Below are 24,856 nucleotides of genomic sequence, written 5' to 3' on the forward strand. Positions count from 1 at the left end.
CGCTAGGAAGGAACATGAAAACAGCACTAATGGGAAAAAGATGAGAGGGCTCACAGTGAGCACACCCAGAGAGAGGAGGAGAGAGCCGGCTGTTGGACACCGCTGTCTCAGCCCTGCTGACACACACAAACAGCCTGGGATCAGATAGAAAGATTGCTGCCTGAGGTCAGATTTTTAACAAAGTCCTCTTGAAATGCTAAGTGGAATATTCCACATTCGATCTACGGCATTTGTGTGTGATTTTCATGGATCCCATTGTTCTGCTTTCTTTTGGTTTTATCCCTTACTTACACAGTGTATTCATGCTATTGCTGTATTTCCAATTAAACATAACACTACTGTCTTATAACTAACCATTTTTTAAATTACAAAATAAAACAAATCATTTTGGTATTCAATTATCGAAATAAGGTTTCAGAAGTTTTTTTTTTACATATATATGTGATTTTAAAAACTAAAGTAACATAGGAAAAAATGACGTTTATGTTCTTTTGTCAGGAGCTTTTAATGTTCTAAGTGTTTGGACATCATCATTTTAAGGTTTTCAGTATTTTGTGAAATTTCACGGTGTAAACTGATATTTCCCATCCAAAGTACCTCTGCATTTTTCAAGTTATTCAGATTAATGAAACTGATTTAAACAATTAGTTTGTGAATTCAAATGTTAAATACTGAATGTTCTGTGTGAGCTGAAGAAAAAATAAAGGTGAGTAAAAATCCGTTCCTCTTAAGGCAAACAATTTGGAGTATTTAACGATAAAGTATGAGGACCGTGTAAACCAGCAGCGAGAGGAAACGTCTCTGTGCTGTTAAGGAAAAAGTGTGTCATCTTGTTTATTTTCCTTTGGTTTGCTGTCTTTTCCAGCCCATAGGGCGCGATGATAACAAAAAAATATTGCGGCGTCCACGTCTGCTCCCCCCCAATCCAAAGAGGGACCACAAGGCCCTTAGAACAACATTTTTGCTCTGAGGGAGAGGAGCAGAAGTTACAGCCTGTGTGTTAATGATGGCTCACTGGTGAGTCCCTCATATGTTTGTTCAGATTTTGGCTTTTTCTTATACATACAGGCACAAATCATTTTTTCTCTCAGTCTTGATGACGTCTCATCTTCCAGAACTGATATTGGCCACCACTGCAGACGCTCTGACACAGAACGGGCCTTGATTTGTGCTATTTTTGATCTCTTTTGTGTCCCATATCTTCCTGAAGAAACAAATTCCCCTCCAGAAAAATTCTCATTAATTTTTCTCCATAATGCCAACTCCATCATTGCTCTCTCCATCTTATCCGTGATGTGTATCCACTAAGACTGAATAATATTTGGACAGGTGTTCTTTCATATACATTAACATCAAGGGGTCTAGTGTGCTCTTTCATTGCAGTTTCATACAGAGAAAAAAAAGCAGCACATCCTGGTTGGTGGATTCTTAAGCCGGGACTGCACACTGTAGTCTGTACTGTATGTGTAATCCTAACAATAAAAAACTGTTTAGCACCAATTTTCCTTTACTTTTAAAACCTTCTTTTTTCCTGTTTCAGACAACTGTGGAGGCCACATCTGGAAGACAGATGTAGTCCCAAAGCCTGTTCTCTGCCTTTGACTCTCGCTCTCTCTCTCCTCCACATTTGCTGCTTCTCACTCACTCTCTCTTCCTTGCGTCTTTTCCCTCCCACCCCTCTCTTTTTGGGGAAACATGAGAGCTGGGCTAATTCTCTCTCTCTCTCTCTCTCTCTCTCTCTCAGTCTCTCTCCCTCCCACCCTGGCCGGACCACCCACATTCGGAAACGCCTAGCTGTTCCTGGGGCAGAGCCGCCGGCAGTTTGGACAGAGGGAGAGCAACAAGAGAAAGACAGAGAGAGAGATGTAAGGATGGGTTATGACTGACGGTTTTAGCAGAGTATCAATTACATCAATGTCAAAGACATAACCTGCCATTGTGTAAGGAGGAGAGAGTCTGGGAGAGGAGGCTACTTTAGTGCTCAGCTGAGATTATGCAGCATGAATCCCGGGCGACTGCTTTTTATGCACCACAGCTAACTTTATCCACTCTCTTCATTCTACAACATATTTTATGCAGCTTACAAGAATGCATCTCAGAAAATAAATAAGTGCCCTTATGCTTTAAGCTTGCCTTTGGCATATGCTGTGCTGAATGCTAATATCATCAATAATCATGCAAAAATGACTTACTTCAGATTCAAAGATTTCAGAGAAATAACAATGAAATGTCCTTAAAACAGCAGCTTTTATTTTCTTGGTATGCAGTAAGTAAGCATCTCTCAGTTCACCTCAAACATTTAACTGTCTTCAGTAGAAAAAGGTCAATGTCTCCACCATGTGGATGTTTCTCGTATAACATCTTTACAAACATTTTTTCCACCCATCTGCATTAACACTGTCTAAAAAGTGTAAAAGGGTTTAAAAGTAGTTACCCATGACATTTTAATGGTTAACGAATAGTCTAATGCATTGTTCCTTTATGGATTATTAATAACCCACTCATAATGGCAACTTTTGTGTGTATATCCTACAGTATGAGTCTAAACAATATTTTTATACCAAGGATAACCTGACTCTGCAGTTGCTCTCACTTCTATTGAGGTTTGTAGTGTTTTTCAGCCCGTGGTTTTGGTTCACTCTCTCACTACCTGCTCAACACTGAGCAGCAAACAGTTAGCAACTAACTAGTTTTAAAGCAGCTTAAGAGCCAGTTATCAACACGTGCTCATCTCGTGGCATCAAATACAGACGCAATATTTGACGAATCTATTTCAACCACCTTTAGGTTTCGGGAAAGATTGTGGTTTTGGGTTGAAATAAGTACATTACGTGACGACGGATGGGTTGCATTGGAGTTACTTGAAAGCCCAGGGCGTGTCACACGGATTCTGACCTGCATACCTTGTGCATCGGTATTTAACGTCCTGAGATGAGACCGGGTCGGATGTTTCCCTCAGGAGTTGGTAGAGATTAAAAAAAAAAAAAAAAACTGAGCTAAAAGGTGAGTGAAAACTGGACTCGCATTAATCAGATTAAATGAATGCTAGTAGTGCTACATATCTGCTGAATTTTTAAATAGGCATAAACTGCTTGCTAACAAATCTGACATATCATCTTAAAAAGGTGCTAATATGTCAGTGTTTCTGCTGCCCCCAAGTGGCCAAAAACTTTTTTTTACTGCAGGAACAACAACATTTATTTAACATCTACTGTAGTGGAAGACGACTGAATAAATCTTTCACAATTATAACTTGTTCAGTAACTGAGTAAGTTAAGCCATCAGGTGAAACTGAAAAGACAGGGCAAGATATTAAAGAGGAAGATACACACCAGCCAAAGGGGTTATTCAAACCTGCCAACCCAAATGTTGTTCTTATTCATGTTATTACTGATCTATGAAGCATTAGATAACACTGTATGCTCTATCAGAGAGTACCCATTCTGAAAAGTAAGTACTGGTGCTCAGTGGCCAAGCATAAATCCTGTTGACCACAGTGACTTTATGGTCCAGCTTATCTCTCATTTAGTTTTATGTGTTTTCCTTCTCCCCACCTCAGTAGCCACTGATCCCACAGTGGCCCCCATCATACCTCCAACCTGCCCTCCCACAAACAGGCTGACCAGTGATCCCAGCAGGGCCTCCCCTCTCACCAGTGAGCGCAGCCACCTCATCCAGTCTGCTAGCTTCCCCCACAAACCCCAGAGAAAAGAGTCAGGATGGGAGGAACGGGAGACACTGGTAGAGGGGAAAATACGATCTACTGCATCCACATTCAAGTCACCTATGCTCCTCTCTGCCTCTTCCCGGACTGCTTCCTTTTCTTCTTCTGCCACATCGTCCTCTGGTGGCGAGTCAGTGGGAGACACCTGGTCGTCGTGCTTGTCTCCTCTCCTCTGTCTCACTATCTCTTCCTGCCTCTCTCTCACTCTTTCCTCAGCGTCCTGGTACAGTGGGCAGCTGAAGTATGGTGCCCCGCTCTCCGCCACTGCCTGCTCGACCTTCTCCAGCAGCTCCTCAACAGCTTTCCTCTCCTCTGGTTCTCCACTGCGGGCTTCCAGCGTGTGGTAGCGGTCACCACATCTTTTCACCAGCTCCTTCAGGTCCTTGCGCCAGGTGACAAGGTATTCCTCCAGCTTCTCATCCTCATCCAGCTCCTCAGTGTAGGTGAAGAGTATGATGGTGTTTGTGCTGACTGCAGAGGGGCCAAACAGCTCCTGCAGGACATCCAACGCCCTGGCCTCTTCATCATCTGGCTGGTTCACAGGGACACACAGCAGGAAAGCATGTGGTCCGGGGCTGGATAAGGCGATAAAGGAGGATATGTGTCTTTTCCTTTCCTGTGAGTCGCAGCCTGAGCCGAACCAGGGTGGACAGGAGACTACCACCACCTGCCGAGAGGTGGCAGAAGCATAAAATCAAGATTGAATAGTGTTTGCACAGCTATTTTTTTCTCTACAGTACATTAATGCTGCAAACTGATGTGTCATATTTAAGATTGATTCAATGACATGGTGTATATGATTTGAAGATGGGAATCTACGGACAGCAGTAAATATTTGTGTGTGCAGTTATGTAAGTGCATGTGTATATGAGTATGCATATTTATGTTTGTACTCATATTAGAGGCTGACATTTTTGGGGATTCCTGTAGGATGGGAGTTCATTTCCCTAATTATCATGGGAGGGGGGGGGATCAACGTTAGCATGCAGACGGGAATCATAGGTTTGTTTTTATATATAAATATGCATTTCTAATAAGAATATACGCTATTTTCTGATTTTATCTTTTTTAAGGACGAGATGGGACAGGAGTCATTCATTATTATTTTTGGGGAGCGGCATGGCACAGGAGTGAAAATCCACCCTTGTGTCACCCTCTAATGTAAATGTATCCATGTGTGGTGTATACAGTGTATATGCTCATGTGAGTATGTCTTCTTTCTTTTTTAACTTTTGTATTTGTCTAAAGAGCAAAATCATTAACATATGAATCATGTAAAAAAAAAACATGTGTGTTTTGGTATGCTTGTCTTGTATAGTCTCTAAATTTAAATATTATAGATATTATGTGACATTAAGATTTTTTTTCATAGCTTTGTAATTGAAACCACTTGAATTAAGTGCCAGACATTCTTTATTTTTCCTCATTTGTGTGGTGTTCCTTTATTGAAGTTATGATCCTTCAGAAATCCACCATATCTAACCTAGTTCTTGATACCATTTATGGCTGGCATTTACTCTGCTGTAGCCATTAAATGTGTTACCTCTATATCGTACTGTGCATCGTTAGTGGGAGGGTCCATCATTCCTGCACTGGATTTAAATGGTTTAGACTGGAGGTCTGGATATGCATAAGGGACTGACGGGAAGTGACACATACTGGACGAAATTTGGAAGACTGCGCATCACATGTCAATGGTTATGTGAAACTGTGGAGCAACCAGCCCTGGGAATTTTAAAGAGGACACATATTTGCGTCTGCGTATCTATAGTTATAAAGAAATCATGGTTTTTATTTTGTATGTCTGACATATGGGACGGCTGCGGCTCAGGGGGTAGAGCGGGTTGGCCGTTAATCGGAAGGTCAGCGGTTCATGTCGAAGTGTCCTTGGGCAAGATGCTGAACCCCGAATTGCCCCTGGCGGCTGTCTCAGTGTATGAATGTGTATGACTGGTGAATGCAGATGTAGTGTAAAAGCGTTTTGAGCACTATACAAATACGGAGCATTTATATACAGATAAACATGTATTTTCAAAAGGAACTCTAGGACTCATGTCATTAAGACATTCGTAGTGTCCAGGTTTATCCAAATGAAATCATAAGGATGATACCTTTAACTTGGCCATGTTGATCGCAACTGGATATGATTTTGCATACAAATGTATCTATTATTAACATTTATATTTAAAATATTAGGTAAAATATTAGTAATTGTCTTTTGGCACCTCTTGTTCTCAGTTCCTTCCATAAGGAATCTGTTTCTTTATTACGTACCACTGCCTTACTGGCCTCATAGTCTAAAGATCCAACTTAAATTTAGTTTTTAAAAAGATACTTTCTCCCTCCAGCCACAGCTTCTATGTGGATTTCATGCCTACCTGTCTGCCTGCAGCCTCTCCTCTGTATTTTCTGCACTCCTGGATGCCAGCAGCATATGTGTCCTGAGAGTCTGGCAGGTCCAGGATGTTGCAGACTGCTGATCTCTTTCCTGCCCCGGGCCGGCCCAGCACCACCAGCCTCAGCTCTGCTCAGCAGGACAAGGTGGAGAGAAAATGCACAATTATAGTTCTTGGGGTATAGCCTCCTGTACTTTAGACTATATGTAAAGTTGTGTGTATACTGAGTATATACTGTGTATGTGTTGTCCAGAGAGTTCACAAGCTTTTCAAATGCACTGGTAGTTGTATAATTAGTTAAATGCTGTATACCAATCAGAATACGTGTTGAACAAATATGCGGAAGTTGGGTGGCTTTGTGCCTGGAGGTGTTAACAACAGCAACCTCATTCTCTGCCTCGTTCTTCTATAACAACGTAACCCTGATGGCATTTTATGACAATAAACTTACTTGAATTCTTACATCCTCATGTCAAAATGTTGTTTGTCGTTGTGGTTTTTACTGATAGCGGTCAGCTGATATAAATGCTCACATTTCCGAGAAGTGGCAGCGCCCCTTGCAGCTGCTGTCTCTTCTCATCTCAAACCGCACAAATACTGAAAACAGTCGAAGGGAGCCGCCCCTGCCGACTCTTCTCCTGTTATGGCTCTCAGATCCAGCACTTTTAAACACAAAGAAGTATCCAGCCTACCTGACTGTGGAGCAGATGCTGACATTTCCGATCCTGTTCACTGCCGCACTAAGTGTTGATTCAGGGATGAACGCACTTCCTTGTTCCTGGAGGCGCCCTGCCTCAGTTACTGGACCAACGGGACCAACTGGGCTGACTTCAGCAGAGGTGCACACGGCTCCGTCTGTTGTGGTGGCTGATGCGCGGATTCTCAATCCGGGGCCCGCGGACCGCCAGAGGGCCGAGGAAAATGACTAATCACTTTTCTTATCATTTCAACACGCTGGTGTTTTGTCACATTACATATGAGGAGGCCTGAGTTATATGTGACAGTTTAGCTGCATTTTGGAACCTACAACTTTAAAAGGTGTAGCCTATTCCCTACAACCTATAAAAACTATATATTAAACACTGAATCACAGTGAGAAAAACAGTTCTTAAGGTCCCTGTGGCCCCGACGTGCACTTACATTTTTGAGGAGGTGCACAGCAGGCTATGGCGTAGGCTAATACATAGGGTACAGGTCTACACGTGGACTATGCATAAGCTTGACCATCAATTCGACCAAAGGTTTAAATCACACTTGAGAGTGATGGGAATGTCATTACAATTCATCCTGTGGGGAATATTGACATATCAAAGTTCACTAAAGATAGTTCACTAAAAACCAAAGATTTCAACTTCAACTTGTAGGCACTACAGGAAAATGTAGAGGACCACCAGTCATTAGGATAAATCCTTCTTGCACCATTCTGTGGAAAATTCCATGGCACTTGATTCAAATGGCTGGGCCACCTTCACCTGGACCAAAGTGTTGACCCTACCGACTGGCTAACAAAAAAGCAGAAGCAAAATTTGGGGACAGATAATTTTTTAATGCTGCCATTTTGGTCTGACAGTGATTTTTGTTTAACAGCTCCTGATTAAAACAAGGTTGCACCTAAAAGATGTTTTTATTACTTTTGAAATTTTACAGTAGTCAAAATCTAAATGCTGTACGCACAGTAAAATATCAAATGTATAAAACAGCAAGGCATGATAGTACTTTTTACACGTTAAAAGAAAAACTAAGCAGGTGTCAAATATATTACGTTATGTTGATGATGACCAAAAGACAACTTAAATGTTCCTGTACATTTTGTAAAAAAACAAAACAATCTAACATGTCCAGAACAGTCAACAGTCTCATATACTAACAGTCACACCCACTCCACAGCTGATCAAATGCACACATGCATTCAGTACAGTACATACAAGCGTAAACCCATTCATACAACAGCACACTGTACAATAAACAAGTAAAACTAAGCTGACACGCCAAGAAAGATTAATGTGTTCAGTAAAATGTTTCATTAAAAAAATATAACAATTAGAAAACTTAAGAAAACAAGGCTTTTAAAAAATACTTTAAAAACATGTTGACACTAGAAATACCCAAGTTTTCAGATGCCAAGCAGTGCCTTAAATTAAAGTCCAAGGGTCACTCCTGTGAAAGACCACTCCAGTCAAATTTGTTAACGTCTTATGTCAAATCACTCCACGCCGATTATCCTCCTTCACTCACAGTCCAGGCATGATGTAGGCAATGTTGTCCAACGTATTTGACTGACAGAAAAAGAGAGAGCTTTGTTAGAAGACTGCAATAAAGATGCACATGATCACTGCCACATGTAACACTTGGATGTAAAAAGTAAATTGAAATTATGAAGCTGAAAACATTTATAAATGCTAATACTCTACCAGGACGTTTCGAGGACATCCGTTTAATTGTGGTATCTGTGCTGTGAGACAGGTCAGCGGTCCCAGCGCACACAAGATGGAGTCCAGAAGTACAGACAGACTCCCGGACACAGCCACCATCCCCTAACACAAAGAAACTTTTGCCATGACTCACTTACTCCACTGCATAGTAATGAATCTCCACATTAAACTTCAAACAGTAAATGTGGTGCATAAACTCTTAAGTGGACAATAGAGCTTCTTTTATATCTCTATGTTGGATACTTGTTCATGCAAATAGTGTTTGCACGCATGCATGTGGAAACATACCTCTGTTTCCTGTAGCCGATGCCCAATCAAGGACAGGGACTCTCCCAAGAGCTGCAGGTGAGCTGCTGCATCAATAGGATCAACATCTGGGACTCGTGCTGGGGACAGGGACACAGTGCCAGGCGCTCTGTTCGGGGACACCATCCCTGTTCCCGTTCCTACAACTTTCATGATGAAACAGAATCAAAAGTCAACAGTAATGAAAACTGACAGTGAGAGCACACAGGGCTGAGAAATGACACATCTCAATCAGTTGAAAACTTTCACGTCAAAGATACCTTTGCTTTTGCCCTCACTGGCAGTCTTGTGTTTGACTGTGGTGGCCTCAGCTTTGTTCTGTTTGTGCTGCAGATACTGAGCTTTTTGCCTCCAAACCTATACAGGAGAAAACACAGGATGTTTTGTCCACCACAACAACTGCAAGCTAATAGTGACATTCAAAAGATTTTCCAGTATCAATCACAAATTGGGGGGGGGGGAAACATACTAATTTGTCTTTCTCTGGCATCGCCTTCCACACCTCCGCCAACCTTTTGCTTAGCTCACCAAAGACTGCAGATGAGACATACAAACATAGTTTAAAACGTGCATTTTAGTCATAGTTAAATAACAGGACAATATGTCAATCAGTGTTACATTACCCACCTAGTCCAGGCTGTTCTGCATTTATGTTGACCCTGTACTCCTTACAAAACACCTGATATGCTGTTGTGTTCTTCTTCTTGGGCTAAGAGAGGACAAAATAAGTTGATTTAATGCCAGGGACTCAACACTTTTAAGCTCCTTTTCCAGTTTGACTGTAACTACCAACAACTTTGACTACCAACCCAGCAAGAAACAAGACCTAACAGTATCTTACCTTTTCTTTTTCCTTCTCATGCTTTTCCCGATCTTTTTCCTCTTTCTTCTTCTTCTTTTCTGTGATTCCATCATTGCCTTGATGGTGATGTGGAGGGACAGGCGTGCCCATGGCATACATTGGACCAACAGCGCTGTGAGTGACAGTGGGATGGGAGTGGCTGTGGCCCCTCGATGAGTCTGAAGATAAAGAAGATAAAGTGATGGTAATGACATGTTTTGTATTGAAACAATCAGTTATACATAGTTCTTTGATTCTGGGTTGAGAGAAGAAATAGCCCCTATTTTTTGACACCTATTTTTAAAACTGGTAACCCAAACGCTGCCAACCAACACACGTTTGATCTTTTACAACTACTATTACTCACTTATACTGTAATTCACAGTATGCACATTTTTAAGTCAGTTGGGCTCAGCAAAAGCAGAATGACACAAACTAAAACTTGCAAGTCTGTAACTTTCTATTGGTCAAATCCAAAACAGAAATGAATAATTAAATGACAATTTTTACATTGTCAATTTTTATTGCAACATTTTGTGTTGCAACTATTTCTTACCGAAAGAATAACACAACAAAGACAAGACACCCTAGGGACAACTACAACATATTTGTTATATAACAAATATTACCTCCAAATCCTTTGCTGTGCTTCTTGTCTTTCCCACTTTTATCCTTGTCTCTGTCTTTTTCTTTGTCCTTTTTCTTCTTGCTTTTTTTGCTCTTCTTCTTCTTTTTTGACAGGTGTGTGTATGAATCATCTATAACCAGTTCACCAGCCTCCAGTTCACCCCCGGATGAAGAGCTGTCATCTCCCATGCCACCTCCATAATGACCTGTATCACAGAGAACAGCAATGAATATTAATAAACAAAACAAAACATGGGGTTCTGAATGATTTAAGGTGTTATCAGACATCGGGACAATAGGTGAACCAATAATATCTATAGCAGCAAAATCTGCACCAATAAAGCTCATTAGTACTTGTTTGATCAGCACACAAACGTGTCTGTTTCTAATACCACAACTTATATATTATAATTTCATTATTTCATGCACAATAACCAATATGTGGTTATCTTGGCCAGTAACATGTTGTTTAAAATGGAATTTTTATTTATTAATGAAAGAGAAAATTTGAGTTATGCTGCAGATTTCAAAACATGATTGGTGTTTAAAAGAGAGCGAGGTACAGTTTGTTAGAAGTGATGTCATATAACTGCATTATTCTCTACAGTATAACAATATATATTTAACTCTAGATTTGCTGTCATTTAGGAGACACGCGCTAACATTTAGAAAAGAAGATGATGGTGACTGAGGAAATATAGGGCTCAAAACTAACTTTTTCACCACCTTCCCCAAACTCACAAGACGGAGCACTAACATTGTTCTACAGCAGCAGCCACACTGACAAGGCTGCCTGCAGATATTTTTTATTGGCCTTGTGAGTGCCGGCATCAGATAATGCTGATTATCTCAAAATGCCAGATATCGGCCCGATTAATCAGTCTATCATTACTAATAATGAAATGCATTAGCTGTAAAAGCTGAATAAATGTACTTATTATTAGAAGAGTGGTCCAAGAATCTTCTACGTTTCTAGTGGACATGTACGTCATACCCCTAATACAAGTAATAAAAAAAACACACAAGTGAAAGTGTCTGCACAACATCTGTGTACGTTTGTTTACAGCAGCCTGGAGAAGCATAATTCCAGCCAGATATACACATAACAATATATACGTAACTTGCATACCCCAGAACATAATACAAGGGTTATCTCACCTTCCACCTCCACCTCTTTCCCTACTACAGGAAGTGGATCTCTATTTTGCTGTAGTTTCTTCTTGGGTGACTTCGAGAGCTGCATCCTGTCTCTATCCTTCTCTTTCTTTACACCTTTGGATGAGTGAGGCGTGAACGGGAAGCTTTCTCCTTCCTCTTTCTCCGGCGACATGATGAGCTTCATCTTCAGCCCGTCAGCCTCACGTAACGTCAAGGGTTCTTCTTTGGGAGCTCCGCCGTGGAACAGAGATGACTTTGCGGAAGAGGAGGAGTGCTTCTTGGAGGAAGATGACGATGAAGACACGGGGCGGGAGTGAGAGAAGGAGTGGCTCCCTTTGCTTCCACCGCCGCTGCTGCTCTCACGTTTGCGGTCCTTGGAGGAGTGCGAGGAGAAGGAGGGGTAGGAGGGTTTCTTGTGCAAGTGGGGGCTGGGGTCCGAACCTGTGGCCAATGGAGAGGTGATAGCCTGCAGGAGGCCCATCGCTGTATCTGTTGGGTGGGACGATGAGGGGGAAGAGAGGGTAGGGGAGCGGTCTGCAGACTTGTGCTTTTTCTTGTGGGGAGGTGGACCTGAGCCATCATGGTCTGATACAGGGACAATACGAGAAAACAAAAAAGTAAATACAATTGCAGTATTTCTTTGTGCAATTAAAAGATTATTACAATATATCAACCTCCCACCTCTGTAATAATAGTCATCACTATGTTTTTTCTTCTTTTTGTGTGAGTCCCCTCCAAGCATGAACAGTTCTGAATCCTGATTTGGAATGACAAAGTTGTTTTCCATTTAATAGCGGCACAATATTTTAAAAGGCTTTCTGTGATATTAAACCATGAGGTCAAGATATTGTGGAAAGATAACGTACCTTGGGCCGTTTCTTGGATGACTTTCGGACTTGTGCAGCAATCTCCTCTTCCTCCCTTAGCAAATCCTTGTAAGACCTCCTCTTCTCTCTCTGGCTACGACCAGCTACAAGGCCCCTGTCTCCATCCATCCCCACATCTAGAATACATGAATTGAGTATTATAATCTTTAACTTAAAAGTAAAAAATTTATAAAATATGTATACGTATAAAGAGAATATTTAACATAGTCTATTTAATGGGTCTTGTTACATCTGTGTCTCCTGAAATGTTCTCATACAAAGGAAGGGTTCAGACTATGTTTGATAGGCCTGTACAGCAGGAACACAGTAAAACCAAATGCAGTGTACATGCAGACGTTACCCATTCCTCCTTTACACTTGATCTCCTCAAAAGCCATGGCTGCTCCTTTGTCAACACGTTTATTTGTCACAGTATGTCACTGACAACATAAGGCAGGATACTGACCTATAAAGTGAACACCAAGAATACAAATTCAAATGCAAGTTGGATATACAATATATATTCTGGACAAAAACGATTGAGATCAATTTAACTCAACACAACAACAAAGTGAAAAACTTTAGCAATTTATGTAATTTTTAGCACCTTGTAACGTTACCTAGACATCAACATTACACCTCACTAGGTGTTTGATTGCTGTAACTGTTCCTGTTTAGTCCGACACTGAGCAGTCCAAGAAACCATGGAGCTGCAGGTAACCTGAACGTAACGCTATTCAAAAGTAGAGAAGTGCTCGATGATGGCCTGCTTATTCAGGAAAAATACAATTTGCGTTATAATACAATAATGATGAGGTCTGTCACCTACAAAAGAATACACAACAATTAAAGCTAAACACATTCCCGCCTACTTTCGTAAAGCTACACACACCCCCTCTTCGTTTACTTTTCAGTCCCTAGCTTTCCCAACATCTCCAGCACCCGAAATCGGTCTCGCCGACCGCGTCCTCAGCTTGCCGGTGAGAGCGGCTAAGGAAAGTCCGAGGCTTTCACCCACAGCTAGGCCACGGTCGCCTCAAGTGCACAAAATACTGTGTTGGACATGCATTCAACTGTGCTCATGTCTGCAGCTCATCTGGGGTGGTAGCAGGTGTAGTTTAAAAACACCAAGAGGAGATGAAAAAATGTGTTTATTAAATATAACTACCTCTATGGGGTCTCCAATTTACGCGGGTCCGGTCGCCATGTTTTATCGTCGGCGACACAACAATACGTATCAACGTAAAGGAGGGGCTTTGGTAACGCGGCCAATCAGCGGGGGGGGGGTAGCCATGTTAGCAACACGTTTGCTAAAGCTCTGAAACAAGGTATCCTATTATCCAAAATAACAACCTCTTTATACATATTTAATATGTTGACATTGAAATATGTATGTTAAATTGCAACAGAAACTCAGGCAGATAAACAAGTCTTTTTCACATTATATGAAGGACAATAATTCACAACTATAGTCAAACATAATGATTTATTGATTCACATAATATCCATATCCAACAACAGCCAAATCAATTCTTACACTACAGTTCACATGCAAACATGACATGCAATACAAGAGAAAAGGCAACGAGATATCTGGTGATGCTGTTGATAAGAAAACCAAAAATACAACAGTGAGAAGTGTTTAATCACTTCATGAGAAATATGTCTTTTAATTATCATAGAACATTGAGCTAATAAAGGCAGGCAAAAAGAGCACATCAGCACCCAGCTGTGACACACACACACACACACACACACACACACACACACACACACTAGAGAGCTGACGTCCCACTGCACCTGTGTGTTAGCTTCTTCTGTTCCACTAGCTTCCTGTTCTCAATCTATTTTTCTAAGTTACTTTAATCCCCTTTCTGAAAAGCTAACATGTTTAAACATTCTTTCTGTCCATAAGCTAAATTGATATCTACTACACTATAGTGCTGGTCATTAAAATTTTAACATCTTCTCATTTCAATCAAAGTAACAATATTTTTGTTAGCATTATTAGCATATTTTTAGCCACAGGTACACTTTCAAAACTTCACCAGAGCTGTAAATGTTAACAAAAATCATTGTCTTATCTTGGTTAAAATTACGTGGTGCTCGAATGTTACTGTCCATTACAGTAGTACTATATATAAACATTGTTGTTTGGAATATGGACAGAAAAACCCATCAGTATGGTTCACCATTTGCTTGGCTAGCGAAGCTGAGGCTAGCTTGAAAAGGAGCAGGACTTCAGCTCTTTGTACACGTTATCTTCTACCTATCTCCCAAATTCTGTTTCTGTAGACTGAGTGATGTAAAACTGGCCAATAAATCGGTCACCTCATCCACCTGAAGAAGAGCAAAAATACATGCAACCATGTATTAGTAGGTGAACATAAATGTACGTTGTAAGTAAGTGCATAATAACTACGGACTACACGTAAATCTTAAAAACACACACACATTTAAGTTTGGTTACACCAATCTTGATTTTTATGCATGTGAACCATTTAATGAGTCTTTTGGTCTCACCTGCTCTTTGGTGCGTGTGTGCTGCAGCTGTGTTGAAATGTGCTCCAGCCTCTCTTTAGCTTCACTCTGACCCATTAAGTTCAGGTACTCCCTCAGCATTTGAATAATCTGCAAGGAAAAGTCAGATATAAAAATCTTCAGCAACACAACCTGCCTTAAAATTAAGAATGCAGACGCAATTGCAAAACAAACCAAGATCTATTCAAATCCCTAAGTTATGATTCACTAAACTAGGCAAGTTAACACATTATATACCTGTGTGACTTCCCCTCTCAGGGTTTCTAAGCTGTGTGAATCTCCCTCCTGCAGAATATTAAGTTTGGAGCGTGCTAGGTGCAGAGGGGTCCTTCCTGCTCGGTCGAGGGCATCCACACGGGCTCCTTAACAGAGACAATAAGAGCACAATTCTCTGTCACACATGCTTATTAAATAGTTTTAAAGAATTCTCAGTTGAATTATGATAATCCTCTCTAAAGTGTATTAGCCCTGATTGAAGGATCAATGTTGTTCTAAATCTAGCAACATCACATAAAAAAAATGTTGAAATATTTTGTTTATTTGCCACATTTCCAAGGTTACATTCAGAATTTAGATAAATTAACTTTTAAAGTCTAAATACAGGCTGACAACAGATGTTTCTGCTGTTAGGGGGCTTTCACACTTACCTCATTTGGTGCGGACTTTCTGACTTTTCAGTTTGGTCCGAACCAAAATTTCAAACAGACGAAATTTGGTCTCGGTACGGATCAAACTGAACCATGGTTCGGTTCATTTCTGGTGTGAAAGCATTTTTTGGATTTTTTGGACTTTCAGACCATTTACAGGAAGCTCGGCATTTGCCGTATAAACCGGAAACAAACAAATGCACGGGGAAAGGCATGGAAATAAGCACACAATTATAAATCTTCCGTGACAGCTCATCTTTTCCAACAGAGGGAAGCACACTGCCACCCATCTCTCTGGTCTCTCCTCAAACAGAGGTGCAGGATTGCTTGGCATCTTCTCCCCCTGTCCTGTCGGCGATGTTATAATACGAGGACGTTTAATTGCGACTAGCCTTCAGTATAGTTGGTGCTGCAGGTAGTAATGCCATAATAATAACAACAATATAGGCTAGTGGTGGCAAATATGCACATGTTAATTTTTTTATTCATTCATTCTTGTCAAAGATACCCGCTGAACTGTTTAATAAACCAATCAATGTCAAGTACGGGGAGACGCACCCCACATACATGATGACGACAGGACACATGTAAAGTCCTTCAGTGCGGTCGCAGAATTGCAGTGTGAAACCAAACTAACTTAAACTTAAAGGTAACCTGTGTCGTACTTGCTGTATTTTAGGTTTTTGGCAAGTGACCATCATGGGTAGAGTAATCTTCTAGAAGAAGTCTGTCTGGGAAACATCTTAGAAAGACAAACCTTCTTTTATGCACTATACCTTACTCTGCTAAATGCTTGTTCAGGGCAACAGACACAACAGATAAAGTGTTTGTATGAATGACTTCTTCGGCAGTCTCACCTCCTCTCAGCAATGTGGTGATTACAGGCACATGGTTGGTACAAGCCGCTGCAGAAACACAGGTTAAAAAGAGCAAGTTGCAATACAAAATACAGTAAAAGAGTTTTAAAACACTTGTTGCATGCAAAAAGCTTTGTGTTATTCTGCAGTAGATCTGTTCATTTTAACAGATGTGAGCCTAAAGCAGCTGCACAGTTGTGTGTCAGAGTGTAACCACAGTCACAGGAATTACTAACCACAGAGCTACAGGGTTTACGGGCCATGGGGATAGTTCTGTCTTACCCAGATGGAGGGGGGTATTCCCCAGACTGTCTCGCTGGTTGGGGTCAGCGCCGTGGCTTAGCAACAACTGCACTACAGACATGAAAAAGTAAATTTGACAAAACAAGGACATTTAGTCGTTAAACTTTAGACTCAACTGTTTCTAAAAAGCAGTGTACAAAGCAGGGAAAGTGTAGAAAAAACATTCACGAACATCATGATTACATGCAGCATGGTAAACAAATGCTGCAATTGACAATAATAATGTCACTACCAACCTACCAATGCTCTCATTGCCATTGCAGGAAGAGAAATGAAGGGCAGTTCTTCCCTTGTCATCTGCTGCACAGGGGTCTATGTCATCTTGCAGGAGCTTTCGAACTAGGAGAACAAAACTATATTAGCAAAACACCTCCTTCTTCAATCATCATTCCCCTTACACCACATGCAAGGCGTTTTACTGCGTCGCTTCACAGTTCATACCTGTGTCGATGTCATTGCTGTTCGCCGCTTCCCTCAGTCTTTTCACAGCTGTGGACATAAAACATTCAAATGGATGGACAAGTATGTAAATCATGCTTTATCAGGGCATCAGGGCAACAAACAATAGACATCACACAGGGGACCACTGGCTTTAAACTTTCAATAGGGATGTTTGTTTGATCAGAAACTGACATAGCAACTATATTGTTTATGTTCACTGGGCATGGATAGGAAATTAGGACATTAATATGAGACTAGATAGCTACTGGGATTTTAGTTATAACATGACTGCTACAATGCGGTCTTCTTCTATTAGTCACTGCATTGCACTGTGCCAACGTTTTTACATTTACCTGTGTGTTTATATCCAAATTACTGCTATTGTCACTATCGCGACATTGAGATACTAAGTCTAATCATTATTAACGTTAGCATGTATTTTGTACCTAACCTTACAAATGTAGCAAACACCTAGCTACCTCTGCACACCTAAGCACACACCTTGTTTGTGTTTCAATGTTACTGCTCCCTTACCGTAAATATCTTTACCAATAGGACCAAGGTTCCGCACAACCCTGTGTTGCCGCCTGGCCCTGCTCCCCGTCATCTTCCCCAGCTTGCTCGTCACGCCTGCGGCGCTAAACTCTGCTCGTCCGGGCTCCCACAACAAGTGCAGGTACCTGAGTTCTTTGTCGTCTCTCTGTCCGACTCGACCTAACACCACCTTGCCCTCCCCAGTCCCACTTATTCCAAACCCGACAGCGGTACCCCCGTCGTCCATCCTCCCCCCGTTATCCTGCTGCTCCGTGCCCACCGCCTCCCTGGTTTCATCTTCGGGTCCGGGCTCCACCATGTACTCCCCCTCGGAGCTTGATCGGTCATTATCCGACGCTGTTGCAACGATTGGGCTCCACCCGTCCATGCTCTACCGTGACATATGGATGCTGTGTTTATACTACACTCGCTACATACGGTCCTTACTACTCCTGCCAAAGCAAAAAGGAAATACAACCGTCGTTAATATCGGGAGTCAACCTTGAATATGGCATCTGCTCGGCGACCTCTGGGGCCATTGCACGGCACGTCAACTCAGAAACTCTCCGATTAAAGTCTTTCCATCCTGGTTAATGTGAAGTAGTTCAGCAGCAGAAGCCACACTTCCTTAACAGCTCCAAAATGTCCCCTATTTCACATTTTCCATTTCATCGGATATAAGTAGTAAAATTCACGCCCATTGTACACTTAAAGACTACATGGCAGTGACGACCAATCACATCCCGTGTTGTTCATTAGCTCCCGTCCAATAGAATCTTAGATAATACAACAAAAGGGCAGCCAATCAGGCACCAATGGACCGATGATTGCTCCGCGCATGCGAACCTTGAAAAAAAAAACACTCCAAAAAACATTTGAATAAAAAACGTCACTGTTCCCTCGTTAATGTGTGTTTAATCGGGTAATATCGTGTAAAATTTTTAACACCCACCCTCCACCTTTATAGCTTCACACAATCTAGATTTCTATGATATGAAAATGGCATATTTTAATGTTTATAAATATTTTGTGAGGAATAATAATAAGGGAGCTTTCAAGGGGCAAAGTGCCTCTGATGATGATGAAGTCTGAGGGGCTGTGAGGTGATCACCAGAAGAGTAAATACACAAAGTTATGTTTGTTTTTCAAAACCTTTCTCTAATATTTTCTTAATTTCTAGTGAATTACTGGCTAATTTGGCTTCTTTGGACCATTAAGCATTAAGAAAGGAAAATCACTCTTTGGTTGAAATTGTCAAGTATTTACATCAAGTGACAGGGGTGTCTAAGTAGAAACTGCTTTGTTTTAAGGGGTAACCAGCCCATAAGGTAGGGAACCACTGTTTAGTAGGATGGTATTCTGTCAAAAATATTTGGTCTTGTGGAGGGATCTGTTTTGCGTGCTGGAGGTAGCAATCTGAAGGACATAAACAGCATAGCTTTCAGCATAGACAGCTTTACCACATTTGGCAAAAACAATCAGAAGTCAAGTTTCAGTCCTGATGACAAGGAGGCTCCAGCTTGGGCCAGGTAGTTGCTGAATGCGGCGTTAGTCCCCGATGTGCCTGCATCTTGCTCAGTGACAATCATTCCAGCGTCATGAACGTGCTGCCACATCTGACTGTTGTGAGCGACACCCTGCTGCTTCAAGTATCCTTGCTGACAAAACAGTGGCGGCTTGCGGTGGGTAAGGGAAAAGCGGAAACATGATTCTAAAAGACATGAGAAAACACAGGAAGGATTCAAACTACCATCTGCTATACAACCAAAGATGTTTTTGACTTTTAAACACTCTTTTCTCCTCTGTTTCTGTAGTCACTGCCCTCTGCCACTGTAAGGAATGACTGAGTTGTGCCCATTAGGGCTGGACAACTTACAGCTTTACTGTTTTAATAAATTTATAAATACTGATTATTTTGAAAGTCATATTTTAAAAATACTATTTTTTAGCACAAACAGATCAGTTGCAAGATGCAGCTTTACCAGCATAAAAGGCCCTGAGGTCAGTGTGCACACAGTGCTCCAGGAAGCGCCGCAGTGGCTGGATATGAGATATGGGACTATCCCATTCTGTGAGGAAGTCTTCAACCATGTGATGAATTGCTTTGGGCCTTGGTAAAGTCCAGCCACTGGGACGGAGCTTCATTTCTTCCGCTGGAAAAAAAACATTAACTTTTCACATAGCAGTTATTTTAATTTACTTTATAACGGTAGCTGCATTTCTACTCACCAGTAGGAAGTGTGTCATAGTAGTATAAAACAGGATGCAGAAAGTTGGATTTCCAAGCTTTGGTCCAGTCTGTATTAGCCCTGCTCCGCCCCAGATAGTCAATCTTCTGCTTCCCATACTGCATGACTAGAACTAACAGTCCATGGTTGGACGCCTCATGGCCTGAGAGAGAGGAGAACTGAGGCAAGGCCTGGAGTGGAAACTCTTCCACGTATTCACAGTGAGAGCTTAGAGTCACGGAGAGAAGAAAGAAGCAAAATTTGATGAACATGATGAACTGTGCTTTCGTTTATAGTGAAAAGGTCAGGTAACGTAATTTCCAGCAACATAATTTGGTAATTTTACACCGATGAAGAGCAGCACTCAATGTACTGAGTATGCAGAGGGACTTGTGTTATTGAATAAGTAACCTTTGTTGTTTAAATTCAAACATCATCTGGATTGACAGTGACTGCAGGTTATAATTACAAATTTGAGATTTTCCTACATTTAAAATTAAGGTAAAGTAGGTCAAAATATATGTATTCAAAATTAAACACTGCATGGGTGGTACTGGGTAATAATGTTGTTATACAGCAGTTATGTTTTGTCAAAACCGCTCACTGAGCATTTGGCTCCCTTGGCATACAGCCACTGTGTTTTCACATGAATTAAAAGGAGGTTTGAGTGTTTAATGCCTCCTGTCCAATGGCCATATCCATTCAGAGGTGTTGTGGACATGTAACTTAAAAATGATGGACAGATGGATAACCTGAGCACAGTTGAAAAAAGTTATTAATGGTGATATCAAAATAACATCTGCTTACCCTTGAAGAAGTATAATATCCCCGAGCATCTCAGACATTTGGTATGGCCCAGAGGCCTCGTCGACCCGCTTAAGAATCCAGGACTGCAGCTGCGTTGTCAACAGTTTTGTCGATGGCCACAGGTTGCTATGGTAACGGTATTCAAGTACACGATGCACAGCTCGAGCTGAGGCAGAAAATACACCCAGTTTATTTAAATATCACACTGATTATAAGTAAAATTGGCACAAAGAAAAAACTTTCTTAACTTGTGACCCATGAATGAACCTTTTTCAACAAGCACTGTCACGAAATAACAAACATCTGTTGGTCTTTCACCTGTGTAACGGAATCCATGGACGAAGCCACCAGCAGATGAGCGGTAGTCTCTGGAGTGAGCAGCGGTTCCCAGCACAAACAAGCCAGGAGTGTTCTCCCCTTCATACCAGGCTGTCACACCTGGCAACCTCCCTTTTGCATTTTCACTGTTTGGTGGGCAGGTAGAGCTAGGGGGGATTATTTGTTTAAAAGAAATGTGAACAGCTTGGACTTTTTAAATAATTTGTCATATAATTATAATAGCAACTCATATGACACAGGAAAGGGGCATTTGTTGACAGGACACTGCATTACTTTTCGTTAATAAATGGATATTGACACAATACAATGAACCTACTATGTAAATACATACCTGTCAAATATGCTGAAGTTGAATCGGAATCCAAGGCATCGAATCACACGGTCGTAGGGCTTTCGCATGGAGAAGTTGTCAATGTGATACCCTGGCAGTTCTTCCCCCGTCACATCAGAGCCGTTCTTCCCTTCCTGGTACTGTATGTACTTATTCATAGTTACATAAAACTGTGCCTTTTTCTCTTTCTTCTGTTCACCCAATCCCCTCCTTCCTTGCTTCTTTCGTTGAGCGATAACTAGTTTCTCCAGGCTTGCCTCCACCAAACCATCAAGGGACTTAAGCTGGTATGTGTCTATTAGCTCATTATTCACAGCTCTGAAAAGCAAAAACAATAGATCAGGCGATGTTAAAAGAGCTGGTAGATTCATTGCAGAACAGTTGGTAAAGTTGACATATGCAAAGCATTAAAGGGGACCTATTTTGCTTTTCCTCATTTTTTTGTCATATCTAATGTTACAGTGTTGGATCTTCCAACTAAACATGGCCAAAGTTTCATATAATGAGGTAAGTTTAAAAAGTAATGGCCGTGAGTAAAAACCTCATGCTGCAGAATGCTCAACTGTTTCCAGGTTTTTTTCTACTTTCCTGCCTAGGTCATTATACAGTCATCAGTTAGTTTCCAGTGCGTTTCTTGATGGACAGATGGATTTACTTGGTGCTAAAGTAGCCACTAACTACAGCTAATTGTAGCTGCGGTGAGTTGAGCTTGGTTAGGCGTGCAGCTAGAGGACTGTGAGCTCGGATGGTTAAAATCACTAGCTAAAAGTCTTGGATAAATGATTGAGAAAGCTAAACGTCTTGGACGAATAGTTGAAATAGCTATAGGCCTTGGATAAATGGCTGAAATAGTTTGCTAAAAGTCTTGGATAAATGGTTGAAATAGCTAAAAGGTAATGGATTAATGGTTGAAATAGCTATAGGCCTTGGATAAATGCCTGAAATAGTTTGCTAAACGTCTTGGATAAATTGTTAAAATAGTTAGCTAAAAGGTATAAATGGTTATAATGTCAAGCCTCTTCCACTACAAGTGGTAGTATGAACACAGACTTGGCCAAACTGGCCTAAACTGACAATGCAAATGTATGAAAAGAATATTGTGATATCCACTTTTATATAATTAATAGTGTTACATAAGATCCAGTTTAAATCTTTTGAAATGAACAGCTTTGACCGATGGTGTTCGTGAAGGGGTACTTCGGTTAATCAAATAGGGCTTGGGGGCTGAAAAAAAGGTTGGGAAACCACAGCAAAGACACAGAAAAGATAAGGGAAGAAATCACCAAATCTGTAGCCCTACCTGAGATCTCCAACATAATGTGTTTGCCAGGCCAGACGAACAGGACTGGAACTGAGCATGTGCACTCGACTTGCTTGTCCCATGATGCTCTGGGCTGTTTCAAAAGCCGAGTTCCCCTTGCCCAGAATAAGTACGGCCTGGTTCTTGTAGTCCTCAGGATTAGTGGAGATGGATTCATAGCCTTCAACGAGTTCAGAACCGACAAACTCTACCTTCTGAGGAACCCACAAACCTGTGGCTATCAGAAGGATGCTGAGGGAGAGAGGACAGATGTACAACCTGATGCAATCCACAATCCACAAAAAATTTGGGTTCTCGGGTTCAGTATGACACAAAATACCTGCATGTGTGGTCCGACATATATTGATCAGTCAGGATGTAGCTCCTGCCAGTGTCTGACTGCACTGCCCTGATCCTCCCAATGTCCACACCGTACCGGACCCTCAGCCTGAGCTCCTTCACAAACATGGACAGATAGCGTGGGAAGGCATCAGCTGGCGGGTAAAAGTCAGTGTTCACCCTCTTGAACAGGAGGTCAGGTTTATCGCTCAGCAGAGAATTCCAATCATGACGGAGGTTGAACTCTCGGTTCTGCCTTCCTGTGTGGATCTTGTTAATGCTAATGAGCTTCCTGTGCCTGGGATACCTTGACACACAAAGCAGAGCAGAAAAGGCATGTGTCAAAGATGATTCAGGAAAACACATTCAATTCAATTCAATTTTATATATATGTAGCACCAAATCACAACAACAGTTATCTCAGAGCGACATGTAAAATGTTCCTGTGCCATTTCTTGTGTCTACTGTAACTTCTCCTACTTGTTGAAAAAGCTGCCTGGTCCTGAGTTCCTCTCCAAGATGATGTAGTCTCTTTTAGCCTTGGAAAGGAAATACCCCATCTGCAGTCCAGCAGGCCCAGCTCCAAGCACACAGTAATCATAGGTGCGGGTGCCATTGTGGTGGTCGTGGTTATCAGAGGAGCATTTGACACAGCCAATCACGATGAATAGGATGAAACAAGGAAGGCTTGAATCCATAACCTGCTGGACATGAAGCATTGTGTTAAAAAAAAAGCTTGAGTAAGGATATGATAATACAATAATACAATAAATTAAATCACATAATAAATAAACAAATAACAATGAATGAAATCCATTAAACATTTAGAATATTTTCATAACATATCTATGGGTCATACTTACACATACAAAAAATAAAATAATTACACATATCTCCATTGGTGATATGTTGAAGCGTTGTTTGTAAATTACAATGTTATTACTTGTATTACTTCATTCACTCCTAGCCTGCATGGGCATGTGGGCCATAATTAGGCAACTGGCAACATTGCCTACACATCCTGTGGCTCCATACTCAGAAGCATAAATACAAATTCAGCCCAAATTATCATGGCGCCAAACTAGACGTTTAGCTAATTCGATATTTTAGCGACTCAAATGGGTGTAAACGTGCAAAGACAAGCACCAGAACCCCCCGGCTCTCCATGGACTCTCCAGCCCAAGTTATATCACTCTGCTGCGGATGCGGCGGCTGCCGTCGCCCGCTGAACCAGATGTGAGGTCGGCTAACACATAAATGTAGAAACATGTAAACCTACGTTACCTTTTATATCAGTCGATCCCTCGCGCGCAACATCTGTGATTTAGCATGTAGCAAACCTGTCGAGATTGCTACATGTTTACTATTTTGCATTTTAAAGCGTTTTATGTGGGCTTTGTATTCCCTTCGGAAAATCCACTAGCACTATCCTGCTCCCCCTTGGATAACAAGCACTAATGGAGGGCTGCTTGTATAAGGGGGCGTGATTAGAAAATACCACAGAGGAGAGTAGAAAAGAAAAGAAAAAAGGCTACTGGAGGAAAGATGTCCCCCAGGATCTCACCTAGTTGTGTTTTGAGGTATGTGTGAGCACCACATGTTACATATTGTAGACTTAAAGACTCTCTCAAGAAGTGTTCAAGATTTCTTAAAAACTTTACTATATATTTCTATTTGATTTTACCTCAATGTGATACCTCCTGGCCATGACATTAAAGCTGCTTTTAACCCCTCAAGGGAATCTCTGAGACAGATGCACTATGACTTTGAGAACATCAGGGGAATGAAGAGAGTTGGTATTATATTCCTATGAAACTTTCAGGGCGTATGCTAAGTTAG

At 41.3% G+C, this 24,856-nt stretch overlaps 4 protein-coding genes across 6 annotated transcripts; all 4 read right to left on the minus strand.

Annotated features, from left to right (window-relative positions):
• Positions 1–2,228: 2,228 nt before the first annotated feature.
• si:dkeyp-69e1.8 (uncharacterized protein LOC100001340 homolog) lies at positions 2,229–7,041 on the minus strand. Its single transcript, XM_038694233.1, has 3 exons — positions 6,813–7,041; positions 6,103–6,248; positions 2,229–4,391 (listed from the first exon to the last, which is right to left on the minus strand). Exons 1-3 carry the CDS (start codon positions 6,835–6,837, stop codon positions 3,522–3,524), a joined length of 1,041 nt encoding a protein of 346 aa, XP_038550161.1. The 5' UTR covers positions 6,838–7,041; the 3' UTR covers positions 2,229–3,521.
• A 604-nt stretch (positions 7,042–7,645) lies between these two features.
• On the minus strand, positions 7,646–13,615 carry hmgxb4a (HMG box domain containing 4a). 3 transcript variants are annotated; one of them, XM_038694204.1, is made up of 13 exons: positions 13,519–13,615; positions 12,712–12,816; positions 12,351–12,487; positions 12,166–12,241; positions 11,485–12,069; positions 10,329–10,532; positions 9,700–9,878; positions 9,486–9,567; positions 9,328–9,392; positions 9,119–9,215; positions 8,841–9,004; positions 8,532–8,654; positions 7,646–8,396 (listed from the first exon to the last, which is right to left on the minus strand). In XM_038694204.1, the coding sequence occupies exons 2-13, from the start codon at positions 12,746–12,748 to the stop codon at positions 8,352–8,354; spliced, it is 1,794 nt and encodes a 597-aa protein (XP_038550132.1). In that variant the 5' UTR covers positions 12,749–12,816; positions 13,519–13,615; the 3' UTR covers positions 7,646–8,351. The 3 variants fall into 3 exon arrangements, with proteins under 3 accessions (XP_038550132.1, XP_038550149.1, XP_038550140.1); XM_038694221.1 differs by lacking the exon at positions 13,519–13,615 and adding an exon at positions 12,971–13,484; XM_038694212.1 differs by lacking the exon at positions 13,519–13,615 and adding an exon at positions 12,958–13,484.
• A 202-nt stretch (positions 13,616–13,817) lies between these two features.
• On the minus strand, positions 13,818–18,379 carry ankrd54 (ankyrin repeat domain 54). Its single transcript, XM_038694268.1, has 8 exons — positions 17,674–18,379; positions 17,140–17,187; positions 16,939–17,037; positions 16,678–16,749; positions 16,396–16,443; positions 15,129–15,253; positions 14,874–14,981; positions 13,818–14,690 (listed from the first exon to the last, which is right to left on the minus strand). The coding sequence occupies exons 1-8, from the start codon at positions 18,059–18,061 to the stop codon at positions 14,616–14,618; spliced, it is 963 nt and encodes a 320-aa protein (XP_038550196.1). The 5' UTR covers positions 18,062–18,379; the 3' UTR covers positions 13,818–14,615.
• Positions 18,380–18,568: 189 nt separating this feature from the next.
• On the minus strand, positions 18,569–24,472 carry foxred2 (FAD-dependent oxidoreductase domain containing 2). The gene is made up of 10 exons (XM_038694258.1): positions 24,302–24,472; positions 23,498–23,718; positions 23,019–23,324; positions 22,679–22,930; positions 21,379–21,696; positions 21,027–21,193; positions 20,709–20,874; positions 19,903–20,129; positions 19,656–19,826; positions 18,569–19,384 (listed from the first exon to the last, which is right to left on the minus strand). Exons 2-10 carry the CDS (start codon positions 23,713–23,715, stop codon positions 19,152–19,154), a joined length of 2,058 nt encoding a protein of 685 aa, XP_038550186.1. The 5' UTR covers positions 23,716–23,718; positions 24,302–24,472; the 3' UTR covers positions 18,569–19,151.
• Positions 24,473–24,856: the final 384 nt, after the last annotated feature.

Source organism: Micropterus salmoides, unplaced genomic scaffold (assembly GCF_014851395.1).
Source record: "Micropterus salmoides isolate LMB-PRFRI ecotype aquatic unplaced genomic scaffold, ASM1485139v1 Ms_hic_scaffold_10, whole genome shotgun sequence".
Taxonomy (NCBI): domain Eukaryota; kingdom Metazoa; phylum Chordata; class Actinopteri; order Centrarchiformes; family Centrarchidae; genus Micropterus; species Micropterus salmoides.